Consider the following 16,417-nt stretch of genomic DNA (forward strand, 5'->3'; position numbering starts at 1 on the left):
CTCTGGAAAATAAACCCTCCCGGGGAAGATGGATGAGACTCATATTGATCTCAGCATCCTAATAAAATACCAATGAGGGGAGATGGGGCAGAAAACCTTTGCTGTCACTCAAAGTACCAGCGCTTGCAGGTGTGATGGGCTTGTAGCCCCTTCTCTGGCTCTGGCAGCAGTGAACAGATTTGGGTAAACAGGAGTGAGGGGAGAGCACTGGGGCTTCTTCCCTGCAGCATTTTGGTCACATCAGGTCCGGACTCACGCTCAGGCCTCAGCTGGAGCCGCCTGGCTCTGGGGGGCCGCACGGTGCCGGTGGCTGGAGCGTGTTCCACACCGAGAACCGGTGTCCATGGGGCTGCAGTGCGGCCGTGCAAAGGACTCAAAAGGCAGTGGGGTCATATCAGAGTCGTGCACATGTGACTGTGTTGGAGCAAAGCCAGGGGAAATGATCACCAGCACCTAAATCCAAGAAACTTGCCCTCGTTAAGCAGAAAGTTTCTCACAGAGTAGTCCACCCTAATTTATTTTGCAGTTTCTCAGTTGCAAACTTAGCTTTTAGATAGGAATATAGTGGATATAATATAATTAAATGCAAGGGGAGCCTCTAAAAAATATGATCATTTTAACATTCACCAAAGCTATCCTAAGAAGTTCCTTTTAAACCCGTGCAGCTGTTTCACAAAACCAGGCACATTTTAATAGTAGCTTAAAAAGGAGTGGAAATTATCCCGGCCGGTTTGCAAAGCGCTGCATGTGCACAGGCAGGCGTGCTGCCCGGGATGTGTGTTTAACAGCAGCGGAGGGTGATGGATGGCGTGACATTAAACGGGGCTGCAAAGTCTAAAAAGTGTTAGTGCTGGGACGGGAGCAGTTGCACTCTGGAGCCATGTGGGGTAGGAACTGATAAGTGTCAATGTGGCTTCCAACCTTCGCTGAACGCTTAACGTAAGAATATACTAATGTAATAGCCTGGTTGGACTTTCCTAAGTGTCAGGGTGTTTTTTTAAACCAAAGTTGCCTCAGAATGAAGGCTGTGGGTTCCCAGTGGGCAATGCCTTTGGGACAACAAATAAGCTTTATTTAAAAACCCTTGATTTGTTTATTTGTTTTAATTATTTTCTAGAAAAAATAAAGTCTTGAGTAGCCTGACCTTGAAGTAACTCCTTGCTGAATTTGCACTGTAAATATTGTACTTGAGAAAAAAACAACAACAACAAAAAAGGTCTCAAGAAGGAAAGACATGAACTTTCAGCTGCCTTACCACACTATAACCTGAATACAATGGAGGGAAAAAAGAAAAGCACGGATGGTGATGTTAGTTTGTTAAATAATGTGTGTCAGGTAAGCAATTTTTTTTTGTTTCAAGATGTTTTTAGCTAAGCTTACCAACCATGTTTCTCTAAGGTGCTGTGTGTAATTGGAACTGCCCAGCGTACCGGGGGTCACCACCTGTGCTCCTGCGGCAGGAGGGACAGTCTGCGCCCAAACCAGAACCATCCAGAGACTCGTGTCTTGAAGGAAAAGAGTCACTAAGTGCCTGATGTTGAGGGCTGTGCTGCTGGCTGCAGGTCAGGGAAGCGCATGAAGCACACGGGGCAGTTCTGACCCAGCTGGACACCAGTGGCTGCTGACAACGTGGCTTTGCAAGTGTCAACCAGAGTTAGGGGTTTCTTTTCCTAAACATAATCACAATGATCACCTCTCCGGAAACCTGAGCAACGGACACCGAGATTCGGCTCGATACAAAGGGCGCACAGGAAGGAAATGTAACCGACTCCTTGGAGCGCGTTGATAAAGCTCAGAAAAAAATGTCCCCAGTGCGCAACAGAACCCAACACCTCTGGAACGGCCCTGGTGCTGGGGAGCCTGTGAACAACATTTCTTCTGATTCCAGGGGAGAGAAAAAATTCAGGTTTTTTTTTATTTAAACTTGCGGGTTAAGTTCTTCCAAAGCGCTTTCCAGATCTGATATCCACACCAAACTTCACTGGCTCCTTGTCGCCTTCACTTGTGATACCAAGCTTAGACAAAGAACAGCCTCTTTGAACATATGTCTCTCTGTAGCAGTCTCAGTTACAGTGTTCTATCTCCAATAAAATTCAGAAATGCATTTTGCTGTTTAAAAACCCCAAACTTCTACATGCTTGTATCTCTTTTTTTTAGTTTTGTGGTATCAGTAGAAAGAATAAGGGCAGTTAATGCAAGACATCCCGGTCTGTAGCTAGGCTGGACAGACTTCTTAAAATCTTTGAGAAAATAATTTTTGTGCATGCTCACCTAGGTGGCGATTTTGTCTATAACCTGAACCTGTGACTCTCGGATTGTGAATTATTTTCACCTAAATACCGATCTTGCTCCTTTACGGAATGATTTTTTGGGAAGTGCAGACACAATGTCCAGGCTTTGCAATCCCTCTTCAGCCGTTCCCGAGCGAGGCAGCCTGGTGTTCACAGGACTCGCTCCACGTCTGCATCTTGAAAGATGCTCTTCTGTTTCATGTACCCTCAGGGTAAACGACAGATAATTAATTTGTGATTACACCCGTATATTTTCATAGACCCGTTTCCAAGCTTTGTTGTACAAATAAATAACACTGGTAATAATTTGATTTTAATTTGCTTGTCCAATGGCAACACTTTGAAACAAGACGGTTCCAGCACCTCAAATCTGCACTGTGGTGCTGGAGAATGGGATGAAATGCCTGTTGCACTGAGAGCAAACGGGGCAGCTCCCGCGCACCCAGCGCAGGATCCTGCCCATGGGCTGAGGCTGGAAGCCCCAAATAAAACAGCCCCGAGATCCCCTCTGACTGAAACAGATCTCTGCTCTTGTTTCAGATTCACACCTTTCCCTCCGAGCTCGGTGGAATGCCCTTGGAACAGCCTCTGCTTTCCAGCTGTGGAGACCACAAGCCCATTGAGCTTGGGAAGCTTGGGAAAGAGCCTTTGCTGTCTTCAACCAGAACAAAAATCATATTTAATTTCTACCACTAAAAATCCACTTCCCAGGGAGCTCCGTGGCACCTGGGCAGCTGCTGTGTGATGCGTGGTGGGCAGATGGAAAGCAGGCACGATGGCTTGGGTTACACGGGAAGATCTGCACAGCGTGGAAGGTCGGAGCGTCTGTTTCCCACAGCCTTTTGCCTTGCCCTTGAAAAGACAATTCAGATTCCAGACAACAATTTGACCCCCTGGTTTACAGAGAAACAGGGGTTTAGTATTTAACCCCTGGAAAACCAAAGTTAAAAACTCAGGGATTTCTGTGGCCAGTCATATCTGCATTGTTCAAAAGTTCATTTTTGCAACTTTCCATGGAGGCACTTTCAGCTCACTCCAAAATTTGGAATGTAATTTGCAAATAACAGCTTAGAAGCTTGATTTTTCTACTATATTTTTAGAGAGGGATCAGTGATTGTGAATATTTGCATTAGTAAGGAGGCAGAATCCCCGCTGGTAGTTTTTACAGGGATCGCTCTTCAGCCAAGTCATTGAATGCACCGGCACTGTCAGCACAGAGCAAACAGCGAGGGCACACGACATAAACATGTTTGATTCACCTAATGGTTAATTATAATCAATGCAAAGCTACAAAAGACATCAAGATGGATTTGATTGAGGTGTATTTGCAAACACGTGTCCTCCCCTCCTGGAAACAGTCCCGAAATACTTATAAATCAGCAGCCGGGGAGCTGGCGGCAGTACCAGTCACACGAAGGGGATGAACTCATCTCTTCAAATGGAGAAACGCAGCTTCCCTGTGCAGCCCAGGACTGCTCCCCACAATTCCACACTGGGGCAGAGGCAGCTCATCAAAATAAAATATACCTGTAACGCAAACTTGGGCAAATCAAGATTAAAGCAAAACTTTGCCGTCTGTACCACTCAAGGTCCTTTCACTTGCATTTACAAACTTCATGTTCTCTTCCTCTCTTTTTCCCCACTTACTGCACCATTTATCTAAAACTTAAGGTTTTTAAGAACACAACCCTATAAATGTATTTATACAAAACTCCTCTCAGTACCACTGGAAACACCAGCATCTATACATTTTGCAAAAATGAGTAGAGAAAAAAAGCTAATCTGTTATTTTTTATGTACCTCATCAGTTTGGCTTTTAAAATAAATTACCATTTAAAAACATGTTAATATCTCAGCTGAAAAAAAAAAGTTCTGGGAATCAGTGATCTATTATCAACTTTATTTTTAGCTTTGCCTGACTTGGAGTTTCATGTTGTTTGGGAAAAAAACAGAAGTTCCTCCCCATCCCATCTATTCAGTGTTGCACTGCACAATTTATAGCAACTCCTGATGGAAAAGCCTTACCCTAGTTTGTTTGTTGGCATGAAGATAAATATAGTCCTTGTTTCCGGAGAATTAAAAACAACTATTCCTCTAAAGCACTTTAATTTTCTATTAAAATTTATTTTCCCATACTGATCTGAAAGTAGCAGCAGTTCTTCTTAAACGAGGATGATTAAAATGTGTAGTTTGAACGCTTTCAAAACACCACATAGAATAAAACTGAAAAATCAGTGTTTTTAGGCCAATTCTCGACACAGGCTTCACTAATCTGCCTTAATCTACAGTTTTCCTTCCATCAGCACTGGAGGAAGAGCCTTTGCTAACATTTGTTTCATTAATTACGACCCCGTCATCATGTCTCATGGGTGGATCTACCAAGCTGCAATGGTCCCACTGGACATCTTGGGGAAATCTATGCCAAGAAGAATTTCCTACATGAACTCGTACAGAACTTTACATCAGGAATTGGCACATGAAAGAGATCATCGGTTTATACTCTGTATAACCAGGGGCTCTTCGATGCTGATGCCAGCCATCCTTCCTGGCTCTGGAATTCCATCTGAAACTGAAACACAGGCAGAAATGTTCTCACACATCTGAAGATCCAAAGGTACAAGTGTGAATTTCCATCACTATCAACTTTGATACAGAATATCGTCATGGAAACTCGGGCAATTTTACAAATATATTTTTCCATGCAGCTGAATGAGAGAAGAGCTTTCCATTACTAGATTATGTTTCAGACAACTTCAACTCAGCTGTAGTGAATGAATTAACAGAAACACCAGATTCCACGTCTTATCGGGATTCCCAGTCTGTACACCAGTATTTGGAATATTCAACTAAATAAGCAAGATAATTTCTAATATGTTAAATATGAGACGTGGAGGGTTAAGTTTATGAATGGACTTGATTACCTTAATATGCGGCCTAATTAAAACAGCTACATAATTAGTATTTTAAACCCACTGCCTTTAGGTCTCCACTGACATATTCCACAAACACATGCAAATAGTAATTTCAGACTACAGTTACTTATAGGTTAAAAGCCTTAAAGCTGTTATTTTTTTTAATTTCAAAAAGCAAGGTGCTGTCATATCTTATGATTGATCCTGAGTTCTGTAACGAACTCTAAACAATTAAATCCCAATTTGATATTATACTGGAGTCTACAGGGCAAGGTGACGCTGCACAGAGTCCATTTCAGAACTGAGGTACAAAGTTATACTTTAAAACTATTATTCCGCACACTGAGTTTGTTTTTTAAAATGGAGAAATTTCTGATAGGAATCATTATTTTCCAACAAAGAGATAATTTATTGCAGTTTTGGTATTGAAATTTTATTTCTTCAGCCCCCCCTTCTGGCAGAAGGGAAACAACATTGCCTTAATGAATTAATTAAGAAAAGGTTTTTAGTACTTTTCTCTCACTTTTTAGATGTCGATAATATCTCAGGCTTCATATTTTTCACAATTTTGGATACAAAAGAAATAGTTGGTAGTACTAACACAATAGTACTAAATTGTCTCAACAGAAAGAACTAATCTGCCAAGCAGACTCTGAAGGAAAAAACTGGACCAGTGATCCCTTTCATTCTGTGGCTTCAGCAGTATTAATCGTGATCAGCCAGAAAACAGAGCAAAAAGGCAAAATCAGATTTTGCAGTGTTCTACTATAGAATAATGAACTTGGAGCTCGAGCTTCTGCAGGCAATGGGACGTGAATTATGTCCTAGAAAAGGTTTATGCCCATATACAGAATTGACAGCTAAAGAGTTAAGAACTTTCTATAGAAATTAAGTTGGAACAGATGAGAAACAGAGATACCTCCACTATTTAATATATTTTACTGAGAATTTAGATTAAATTCTTGTATTAAACTGCCAATGTAATAAGACTCTGTCTAGCTGGCCCATTCCAGATTTGTGATATTGTAAGGAAGTTGCAATTTGGCCAGTTTAACTTTCAGGGAAATGGTAAAGCAACTTGGTGGATGACCTTTCTGATACTGAGCATTGGGATATTAATATTTTCTCATCTTTTCCAGCAATTGCAGAGCAGTAAATCTCTGTTTCTAAAAGCATAAATGTCACGACAGATATTCTACCACCTACAAATTAGAATAGCACGGCTGTCCAATTTAAATGAATTTTCTGTTTTTAACAGCCCAGAAGTCTCAACAGAATAAAGCAAAACAATTAGATGTTTTCCCCTTTCCCCAAATAACTACCAAGTAGCTACAGCTACCACAAGGTAACAGAGGCTTTCAAGTACCTTGCAGTGTTGAAAAATTATATAAATTGGGCTACCATATTTTAAAATGTCTGTGTTATAAATAAAGTACATTCCCATGTAAGAAAGTCCTGTCACAGACACACGTGAAGGCCAATCAAGCGCTTCCGAGGGCAATCGGATTTGTGTGCTGTATCTGTGGTCCCACGTGCACAGCTGTGGAGAGGAGCAGGCCTAAGAGCTGGCCTAAGTCAGGCACTTACTTAAGCAAAGGCACATCTCCAGGTAGTTTCAGAAATCATGGGTGGGTCTTTCTTGAGCTGGATACAGTAGGACCCTTCTTAAATGAATACATGAGCAACAGGTTTGGTCAGGTCACACAGCTTAACAGTATTTTGAGTTATAAACACTGCTCTGCTGAACAATTTTTATTACAGAAGTGTCAGTTCAAAGCATTCAGGGAAGGCGGTAGGTGCACTGTGTCCATCCGCATGTTTATGCTGGTGTAAGCGTATGTATCATATAGGAAATCTAGTCACAAATCAAACTACTGCAAAAATGACCCCACACCCACCTTTTGGATTTCTCTCAGTAGGTGGTTTGCCAAGGTTCTGCTTCTGGTAAGTCAGCAAAGGCACTTTGGGAAGGGTATTCTGGGAACTTTCTTCCTTCCCACCATGTAAGAAGTGAGAAATAATTCCATACAAGAGAGGTCTGCTTAAGAGAGAAATGACAATAGCAATCTATGAACTCTAGGAAATATTGAGCATTAAAAATACACCCTTTCCTCAAAACTTCTTAGACCTTAGTGTTTACTTCTAGAATATGTGCAGATGTCTTTAATTATGTAAAATATGTTACGGCAAGTGTCATATAAATAAGCAGACCTAAGCCCATCCTGAACACCAACACTCTCGTAAAAATTTCACACTGGGAGACACTCCCAGCTGAACTCCAGACCCACGGAGGTGAAGCCCCAGAGCACGCTTCGCACACAAACGCATCCACATTCTCACCTGTGCAGTACAAAGGCTCAGACTTTGGTGACCTGCACATCCCAAACTCAATTCTTCCTCAGTACCTGATGGATTCTGACAGCACAAGCTATAGAGAACGCTGACCACGTTTAAACCCGTGTCAGTATCCCAGCTCCTCATTAGTGCACTTGTATTGGAGCATTGCGAATTTTTATCTAATCTCAGACTACTATAATCTTTTTATTGCTCTAGAAAGCAACGCACTGATATGCAAAAAGCATATCTGTTTTGTGCTTCTAACTGTAGGGCAGACTGTACTGGTGTGCGAGTACATTATCTGGAGAATGCTGTAGAGTTGGCAGAAATGTTACTTTTGAGTATGTCTGAAAATGGCCCCATGTTTGACACTGAGTTTGAATCCAGCATGTCAGAGCAGCCCTGTGATCTAGTCACATTTCAACTGGAGAGAACATTTATATGTGATTTATAATGACACTAAAGAGAAAAAGATAAGCAGAACAGAATATACTGTGCATTCCAAAATCACTCCTTACACTGATTTTCCATTTACATCTTCGATTACGTTCAGCTCTCTGGCAAGAAACTGTCTGTCCAAGGGCTGTTCAGGCTGGCCAGATTCTGGAAAACAGATTTCCCCAAAATTCTTAGGACTTAAGAAAAACATCACAATTAACTTTTAAAGACTGCTCAGTAGACTTAAAAAGAGAATGAGAGCACACGGGTCCCTTTTAGACTATTAATATCTAACAGTGTATTGCCATTCCAGGGAACTCAAACCCTAGTGCTTCATACTCATATAATTCACAACAGCGTATTATGATTTTTATCTTCACTGTAAAGGAGACTAACAAAAATTTAAAAAAGACTTCTCTAAGTCTTACAATATAAAGTTAAACTAATCAGGCAAACAACTCTTTCTCCAAAGTACTGTTATGAAACAGGTTCCATACATTAATTACTATACATACTGTCTCCATTCCCTCTTCTCGAGATGAACCTTTCTGCCTCTTAATTTTAAGAGTAAAATATATCAAATTATTAAATAGCAAATGCAATTACTGTAATTTCAAATACAAGTTAGCAATAGCTGCAAAAATAAGTACATGTTGTACCATATAAAATATGGCTACCATTAGATGCTGTAGTCTAACCAGTTCTCAAATATTGGTATTTTAGCACAGCCAGGAACATTAATACTTAACTGCAGTTGTTAAAAAATACCGTATTCTTTTTTCTTATTTAAGCTGAGGACATCTAACCACATTTCTGATACAGTCTATATGCATAAAGTGCCAGAACTGCTGCAGTTCAAATTATCAACTACTGTCTGTACGTATTACTTTAATTTATTCCTCAAAGAAATTTTATTCACTTGTAGGATTTATAAGTTTTTATTTTACTTAGATGCCAATGTGAAAAAAAATGTGATATATGCTTTAAAAATATTGGTAGCCATTTTCCAAAACAAACACAGACATTTCAATAAAGGTATTTTGATTTTGCAGGCTGCTAGCAAGTTTTCTCGCTCTTGCATCAACTGCTCTACCATTTACCTTGAGGATAAGGAGCAAAGGGTAAGTTTTCTTGAAAACTAATGGTATGATTTGGCTTAATGTGGCAAGTAAAGCAGTGGAGAGTGTTCGCATCTCTTTTATTTCCAAGGGAAAACAAAATTGTGCAGCTTGGTCGCACCAACTGATTTCATAGCATGAGTGGAACCCCTCAACCAAGCAGTAAATGTCAATTAATACAGTGATGACAACAAAAATTCAGCCCCAATACCTGCAATTAAAACAGATGCTGCGTATTTATATTTGTTATATTCCAGGTATTCACGAATTAGTTCGTTGATTAAGAGATTTTCATGGGACAGCTGCGGCCGTGGTTCACTCTGGTCATCCAGCGCATTAAAGATTTCAGCTCTGATCCTTGCTTTTATTTCTCCAAGAGCGCCTCTTTTCTCCAGCGTGTCCTTTAAAACTATTACCATTAAAAGATCTGTTAATACAAAGCCAAATGTATTCAAGCAGCATTTATCATCCACAATACAAACACAATTTCGGCACATTCACGGCGAACTAACGATAAGATATCCACGCTTGTGCATACGCCAGTAGATAACTGTGGGAATGTTACAGATAAAAATTAAGCCTTCAAAGGAGCCGCAAGTATATTGGTTTTAGTAGGAAACATACGTCCTAGCAGTTTAGGAAGTGGGATGTTGCAGGACCGAGATGTTTTGAACGCGGGGACATCAGACCAAGACAAACAAGTTCAGGTGCCTGTGTGGAGCCCGAGGGACGTTTCTCTCGCGGGTCCCAACGGGCGCTCGGAGGAGCCGGCGGCCGCCGTTAGCGCCCGGGGCGACTGCGAGGCCCAGCCAACCGCCGGGCGCATGGCGCACAGCCCTCCCGGTGTCCTGAGACGCTCCCGGTGTCCCGAGACGCCCCCGCCACCCCGGACCCCCACCTGCTTTCAGCTCCGCCACCGCCGCCATGGCCAACGGCCGCGCCAGGGACCCGGATGAGCCAGCCCGGCGCCGACGGGCGCGCACTGCGCAGGCGCAGCGCTGGGAGGCGGGGCGAGCGCCTTCGGCCCCGCCTCTCGGCGCGCACCAGCCAATCAGGCAGCGCCGGCGGCTCGAGCAGGGGCTGGCGCGCTCGTCACGGCCGGTGCGGTCGCGCGCTCCCTGAGGCGGCCCGGAGCCCCTCGGCGGAGCGGCCGGGCGGGCGGGGCTGCCCGGGGCCCGCTCGCTGTCCTCCCGGTTCTCCCGCCCAGGGAGCGGCGCCCCAGGGCGAGTTCCTGTGCTCACAGGGTGTCCCCCGGCAAGGTCGAGCCGGGATAAAGCGATTAGCGGTGCCTGCGTGGTGCGTGGGGAGGTTCCCTTTCGGTGGCCTGCCTGGCAGTTCAGTCAAGTCAGCTGGGCCGGCGTGGTGGGGCTGCTGAGCTTGTTTTCCTCTGCACTTAAAAAGAGTGTGAATGTGCTTTATTTGGAGGGGAGGAAAAAAAATGAGGAAAGGAAACATGTAGAATGAGTGAGTTTCTCCCTGACGTGTAGTGGGGGAGTTTTGTACCGAGTCCCTGAACGATGAATTTAAAAGACCTCGCCAAAGACGAGCTTTTAATTAAAAGTCTTTGCCAAAATGTAACTGTACACTGGGTGTTGTGCAAGCCTGTGAGGATCCCTGGTGTGTCTGGTGGCATCCGTGTGTGCTCCATGGCGCTGGGATGAGTCAACGGTGTTTATTTTGCGAATGTATTAAATATTTCCCAAAGGAAATGCAGCCAGTATGGATGAACAAGCGGGATTTGTCATGGTCTAGATGGAGCAGCCTGCTTGGGCTTGAAGGAAAATGTGAGTCTTGAGCAGTAAACCACTTAGGGCCTTGAAGTGTGGGGTGGGTTTTTTTCTTTGTTTAATACACTTACTTTCAAAGCCAATATTTACATTCTGAGCTTCCGAAGAGTCTCTGGAAATGGGCAATAAATAAAAGTAAGGAAAAAAGAAGTCTACAGGAACAATGGTGAAGCTAGTCTGTTCCTTTCGCACAGCAGTAACCCTCAGTGAGCCGGCAGTGCTGTCTGTGCATCTGCTGCCCCGATCCCCAGTGAGCCCTGGGGTTGAACAATCGCTTGCCTTTAACACACATGGCATCTTCACAGCAAAAACGTCTTTCTCTGCATCCTTCCAAATCACTCTGTGTTGTTGTGGGTCAGTGTTCTATTACATCTCATTTCCAGTTGAGAAGTTGTTGCTGTTTTCCACTCTGTTTTTCTTATCCAGCTTTAATTTGTGTCCTACAAAGGGAAGTTGAGAGTCCAAAATACAATTCTGGGTCGCGCGAGAAGCTTCTGAGTGCAAGGAAATGTCTTTTAAAATAAGACTGCAGTTTCTATTTTATGTATTAATCTGTGTTTCAAAAGATGCTGCTGTAATAATGGTTTGTGAAATCCATGTTCAGGGAGTGGAACTCTGGGATCTTGCTTCTCTATCTCTTTGTAGGTTTGTCTTTGTGTCAGGTCTTTTTTTTTCTCCTCCACACAAACATTTTGAGTCTGTTACATTTTGCTTCTGAACTCTTCCGCTTCCCCTGACATTTAATTATTTCCTCTGTATTTTCACTGTTTAAAATCTGTGGTCTTGTTGCTGTTTTTTAGAGCTTCTAAGGGAAGGGGATGGAACTAGTTGGAAGGCAACTAGTTGGAGTTGCAGATCTAAGTATCTTTATTTGATGAGAAACGTTATTAACCTGGTACATGCCCATTGGTACAGGCACAGTTTGAGGCTGAAAAAAACCCCAACATTATATTGAAGTACTTGGAAAGTTTGAATCCCGAAAGTGTAAGCGAAGTTTCATTAGTCTTTTAGTATACAATAATATCTGGAGTGGTAAAAATTAGTTTTTCTCAACCTTCCTTGCTTCATGCTTATTTACTGTCTTCTTGTTTGGAACAAACCTTGAATATGATTTCTGCATCCTCAATAATTTTCTGCTGTATCATTTCAACTATAAGTTTATATTCTGTTATTGCACACAGAATATGTGTAGAAGTGTAAGCTCTTAGAGGTTGTATTATTTAGCATTTTTTTCTGACTTACAATGCTCTTAATAGTGCTGTTAACAAAGAAAAGCTCCTCCAGCCTAGGTACTGGAAAGTTTGTATTGTTGGAGCTGTTAACATTTATATGCACTGCAGAGCAGCCAGGAGAAAAAAAAAAAAAAGTACCTTATAGCTGGGGGGGCAGTGGGGTAACAGGTGTTGGGGACTATGATGGAATTTTTTCAACAGAAGTTGTCATGAGCATCAAGGCATCAAAAGCAACCTGCCAAGGTATCTAAGATGATTTTAAGATGAATATGGTGAGTGTACAAAACAGGACAAAAATATTCTTAGTAAGGAGAATTGGACTTCAACGTTTACTGTAAAGATTTGAATGTGGCATGAAGTAAGTTATGGGTTAAACTGGCACAAACTTGTACAGCTTCTGACACCTAATTTGTTTGGTTTGATCTTTCTGTGATGATTCTGCTCAGTTCATCACGGCAAACGTGACCTTGCTGTGGGCTGAACGCTGCTGCTGCTCCTCGACCCAACACCCCAGGAGCAAGTTAATCCCACCGGGGGACAGACCAGATGGATGGACGGACAGTCCGGACACAGCGGCCACCAGCACAGCTCTGAACCCTCGGTGTCGGCGTGCAGGTGAGTACAGAGGAATCCCTGATACACTTTTTGTACGTGTGATGCTTGCATTTAGTTACACATTAGACAGTGAGAACTCTCTCTCTTCTAACAACTTGATCTGTTACTGTAATTGCTCTGGAGTCAAAAGAACATTTTCAATTGAGGTTCTTTGTGTAATTTGTGTGATTAAAGCTTTCAGACATTACTGCAGGGTGGTACATATCCACTCTGCTCTTTCATGCAACATATGATGCCAACCCACATATGCACCGTGCATACCCAGGTGTGCTGCTGTTAGGGTAGGCAGAGCACGGGTGCTGCCCGTGGGTTTCACCGATGCGCTTTCCAGGGGCTGTGAGTGGGACACAGCCAAATGCAACCGCCAGCACTGTGCAGTTGTTTCAACTCGTACGGATGTTGGTGCCAACTTGGCTGTGGATGTGAAGTTATTTTGGTTCGGTTCATGCTAGTCAATTTGAACTAGTTCAGGGCTTTGAAACCAGTTTAACTGGTTCACGCTGAGAAGTGAAACATGTGAAGGTGAGCCCAGGCTTTCGCTGTGGCCTTGCCCAGGCGGTGCCCTGCCTGTGTCCCCCGGTACCGGCGGGGCACTGCGGTCCCTCCGCGCAGCGGCTGCTGGGGTCCCCGTGGCCGGGGCGGTGTCACGGGAGATGCCGCGATGGCTCTGCTGGCGCCCGGCGGTGCGGGGCCCGGAGCGCTGCTGGGGGCAGGTGCCATGCGGAGGCGCGCCGGGGGGGCAGCGCTCCCGCCCCGGTTACCCTGACGGGGGCGCGGGGAGTTCCTCTACCGGACAAACGCTCGTGTTGGGCTCCGGCCGAGCCCGCAGCATCCCGCTCCCCTCCTGTGCGCCCCCGGGCCGGGGCACCTCGGGGAGCGTCGCTGCCCCCGCCCCGCCGGGCGGGACTGCGCAGCGCGGGCGGCGGCGCCGCCGGGCTCGGCATCCCCGTGACCGCGGAGCCAATCAGGGCGCGGCGCTGGCGCTGCCGGCGCGGCCCCGCCCGCCGCCCGGGCACGGAGGGTGCGCAGGGGGAAGCGCAGCGCTGCCGCGGGAGCCCGCGGTCTCCTCGCCGCGCCCCATGGGGATCGAGAGCTTCTGCAGCGCGGACGCCTACGAGCCCTTCTGGGTGAGCGGCGGGATGGGGCTGCGGGCTCTCGGCTCGGCGGCGGCGCTGAGGGGTGGCGGGGAGCCGGCTGCGCCCGGGATGGTCGCGCCCCGGCGGAGCCCGAGTGGGCTGCGCCCGGTGGCGGGGGAGCGGGAGCCTCCCGTGCCGGCGCTCGCCGTGGGCAGAGCGCGGGGCTGCGGCGCTCCCGGCCCCGCTGGCCGCGGGGGCAGGCTGGGCGGAGGGGCAGGGCCGGGGTCCCGCTGGGCTCCGGCCGGGGGCGAGGTCCCCGCGCCCGGGTCGCGGAGCAGGAGCTGGCGAGCCTCGAGTGCGGGGCGTCCGCAGGGGGGAAACCCGTGAGTGGTGTTGACCCGGGAGACTGGGAACGAGTTCTCGGGTGACCCGAGCCGGCACTGCCCCCCGCTTTTGGCCGCGAGGAGCGGGAGCGAACAATAGCGGTGACCGGCTGCTGGCCCCGGCGCGGGGTGCTGTCCCGTGAAGGAGGCCAAAGACACGTTTTCTGCAGCCTAGCAGCTGTATCGCATGTTTGCACAGCAGTATTTTCGCTCTTAGTGAAGAGCGCAGCCCGCTGTGGGTGAGCTGCAAACCAGCCATGCGAAGGTGAGGGATGTGCAGTGTTGCAGCGTGGGGCTTGCTCGGCTGGGACGCGCAGGTGCCGGCAGCAGGGAGGCCCCGGGGGCAGGACGGCCGTGTGGAGCCGGCTGAGGAGGAAACAGTTTGCGTGGAGAAGGAGACTGTGTGGCGGAAGGGAGGAGAGGGAGCTGGAAGTTCAAAAGGGGGGAAAAAAAAAAAAAGTGGGGTGAGAGGGAAACGCCTGGATTTCCTTAAACTGTTTAAAGAACTGCTCATCGGATGTTTGCTAAATAGCATTGAGCTAATGAGCTGCCTTTCTAGAAAAAAGTAAAATCGTATGTCTCACAAATGCCATTGTATGTTTATCTCAAGAACCATTAAAGTATTGCACAGCAAATATTATTAAAATAATTAAGACTTTAAGATATTTAGCTTTCCCAACTGATCAAAAGTGACTCTTAACCTGCTTTTATATTGTTTAAGTTCATATCTCTTTTCAGCTAATATTCAGGTTTCTCAGAAGTGGCTAAATTATGAGTTGTCATCAAATGTATCTTTTTTTCCTCTCCCAGAATGAGACATTTTATTTGAAGAGCTTTAGGAAATACGTGTTTCAGAATTCAGTTTATGGAAAAAGTGACTTGAGAGAGTGAGTAGTTTTGTGAAAAAGAGCTGCCAGTTCTCTGAACTGTGGAATTGAAACATCAGGTAGAACTAAGAACTACGCCTAGGATTTTGCAAACAACTAGTTTATATAGGATTTCTCATGGCAGATTTTTTCATTGTGAAAACTTAGTCCTTGTATGTACTATAGCCATTTCTGATGTTTGTGCTGTGTCATAACTACTCCATACATTTTTTTCACTAGTTGCATTGGTTCCCAAGAATATAGATGGTTTTGTGATTTGTCATCCTTTTCCAAATCACGTGGGGTCTGCCTTTTATTTCTTCCAGTTCAGGTTCCTGTGGGTGTGGTTGTTAGATTTCTGGATTCTTCTAATCCTGCAAAAGAACAATTGTGAATTCCAGTTGGTGTACCATGTGTCTGGAAGAATCTTCCTTGCTGAACTTGTCCTCTTAAATAACATTCTGTCTACTTCGTTGCATTGTTCCTGGTAGTGGGTAATGCTAGTTTTGGTGCTTATGGTACTCTGACTACTTACTTTTCTGGTATTTCCACTGTTGGTACTACTTGAAGCTGAATTTGTAATAGATTTTCAGAAAATCCCTATATATTTGCAGTGTTTCACTGGGCTTCTAGATATCATCTGCGTGTGGTACTGCCCTTGTGTCCTGTGGACCGCATCCTCCGCTGCTGGGAGACAGCGGGGTGCCTGGTGGCATGTGGAGCTGCGTTCTTGTGGTGAGCTGGGTGGCCACAGCAGCGGGCTGGGTTGGTGCTGCAGCCCTGGTGGTGCAGCAGCAGGATCTCCAACGTTGGAGATGTGTTCTCTGTCTAAGGTGGTCCTGAGTTTGGGGCACCTCGGTTTTAAATTGTTGGGGGCACTTTGCAGGTTGAAAGGAACTAATGAACCCCTAAAGACTGTATGCTAATCTTCTTAAGCTTTGCTGGCCGGGATTTTTCTTGTTTGCATACCCAAGGAATGTTGTTGTTGAAAGTTCTTGTCTGAGAATTAAACAGATTGGTTTTATTTAATGCTTACTCTGAAAGGTCAACAGCCCAAGCAAGTTCTCTGTCTTATTTCTTCTTCTTCACTCCCTTTTTTTCCCCTCACTGTTTAACCTATCTTTATGCCCCCACTCAGCATATTAGCTTCACTGCAACCAAATTTGCTTATAAAGCTTAACTCTTTCTTGCTTCCTTTGAACCAGACTCCCTTTTTGGAAGGGTACTGTTTCGTCCCTGCTTTCTCCAGCATCACTGGCTATCCCCTCCAAAATATAAAGAAAGGTGTAAGATAATCTTTAGTAATAGCTGTTGATGACAGTAAAAGCTTTAAAATAAAGCTAGTGGGCTAGGGGTAGCGTT

At 45.2% G+C, this 16,417-nt stretch overlaps 2 protein-coding genes across 6 annotated transcripts in view; one reads left to right on the forward strand and one right to left on the reverse strand.

Moving 5' to 3' along the window:
• Positions 1 to 4,378: 4,378 nt before the first annotated feature.
• CEP20 (centrosomal protein 20) lies at positions 4,379 to 10,064 on the reverse strand. 4 transcript variants are annotated; one of them, XM_065644853.1, is made up of 5 exons: positions 9,995 to 10,064; positions 9,308 to 9,505; positions 8,059 to 8,143; positions 7,102 to 7,241; positions 4,379 to 4,860 (listed from the first exon to the last, which is right to left on the reverse strand). In XM_065644853.1, exons 1-5 carry the CDS (start codon positions 10,020 to 10,022, stop codon positions 4,778 to 4,780), a joined length of 534 nt encoding a protein of 177 aa, XP_065500925.1. In that variant the 5' UTR covers positions 10,023 to 10,064; the 3' UTR covers positions 4,379 to 4,777. The 4 variants fall into 4 exon arrangements, with proteins under 4 accessions (XP_065500925.1, XP_065500924.1, XP_065500923.1 ...); XM_065644852.1 differs by having other exon boundaries at positions 7,102 to 7,244; XM_065644851.1 differs by having other exon boundaries at positions 9,308 to 9,523; positions 9,995 to 10,034.
• Positions 10,065 to 13,738: 3,674 nt separating this feature from the next.
• LOC135994566 (multidrug resistance-associated protein 1) overlaps positions 13,739 to 16,417 on the forward strand; it is a 52,271-nt gene continuing 49,592 nt past the window's right edge. For both annotated transcript variants that reach the window (XM_065645177.1, XM_065645178.1), the window contains exon 1: positions 13,739 to 13,857. In XM_065645177.1, coding sequence (XP_065501249.1) covers positions 13,810 to 13,857 — 48 coding nt within the window. In that variant the 5' untranslated portion in view covers positions 13,739 to 13,809. The remainder of the gene's footprint in view (positions 13,858 to 16,417) is intronic.

Source organism: Caloenas nicobarica, chromosome 14 (genome assembly GCF_036013445.1).
Source record: "Caloenas nicobarica isolate bCalNic1 chromosome 14, bCalNic1.hap1, whole genome shotgun sequence".
Classification (NCBI taxonomy): Eukaryota; Metazoa; Chordata; class Aves; order Columbiformes; family Columbidae; genus Caloenas; species Caloenas nicobarica.

What these genes read in the sequence shown, in the direction of transcription:
- CEP20 (XM_065644850.1), bottom strand. Translation starts at nt 10,022, where the DNA reads ATGGCGGCGGTGGCGGAGCTGAAAGCAG. An exon ending in AGCATCTGTTTTAATTGCAG is followed by an intron (nt 8,144 to 9,307) that starts GTATTGGGGCTG and finishes TCTGTTTTCCAG; the next exon opens with AATCTGGCCAGCCTGAACAG. An exon ending in TACTGAGAGAAATCCAAAAG is followed by an intron (nt 4,861 to 7,101) that starts GTGGGTGTGGGG and finishes CCTGTGTTTCAG; the next exon opens with TTTCAGATGGAATTCCAGAG.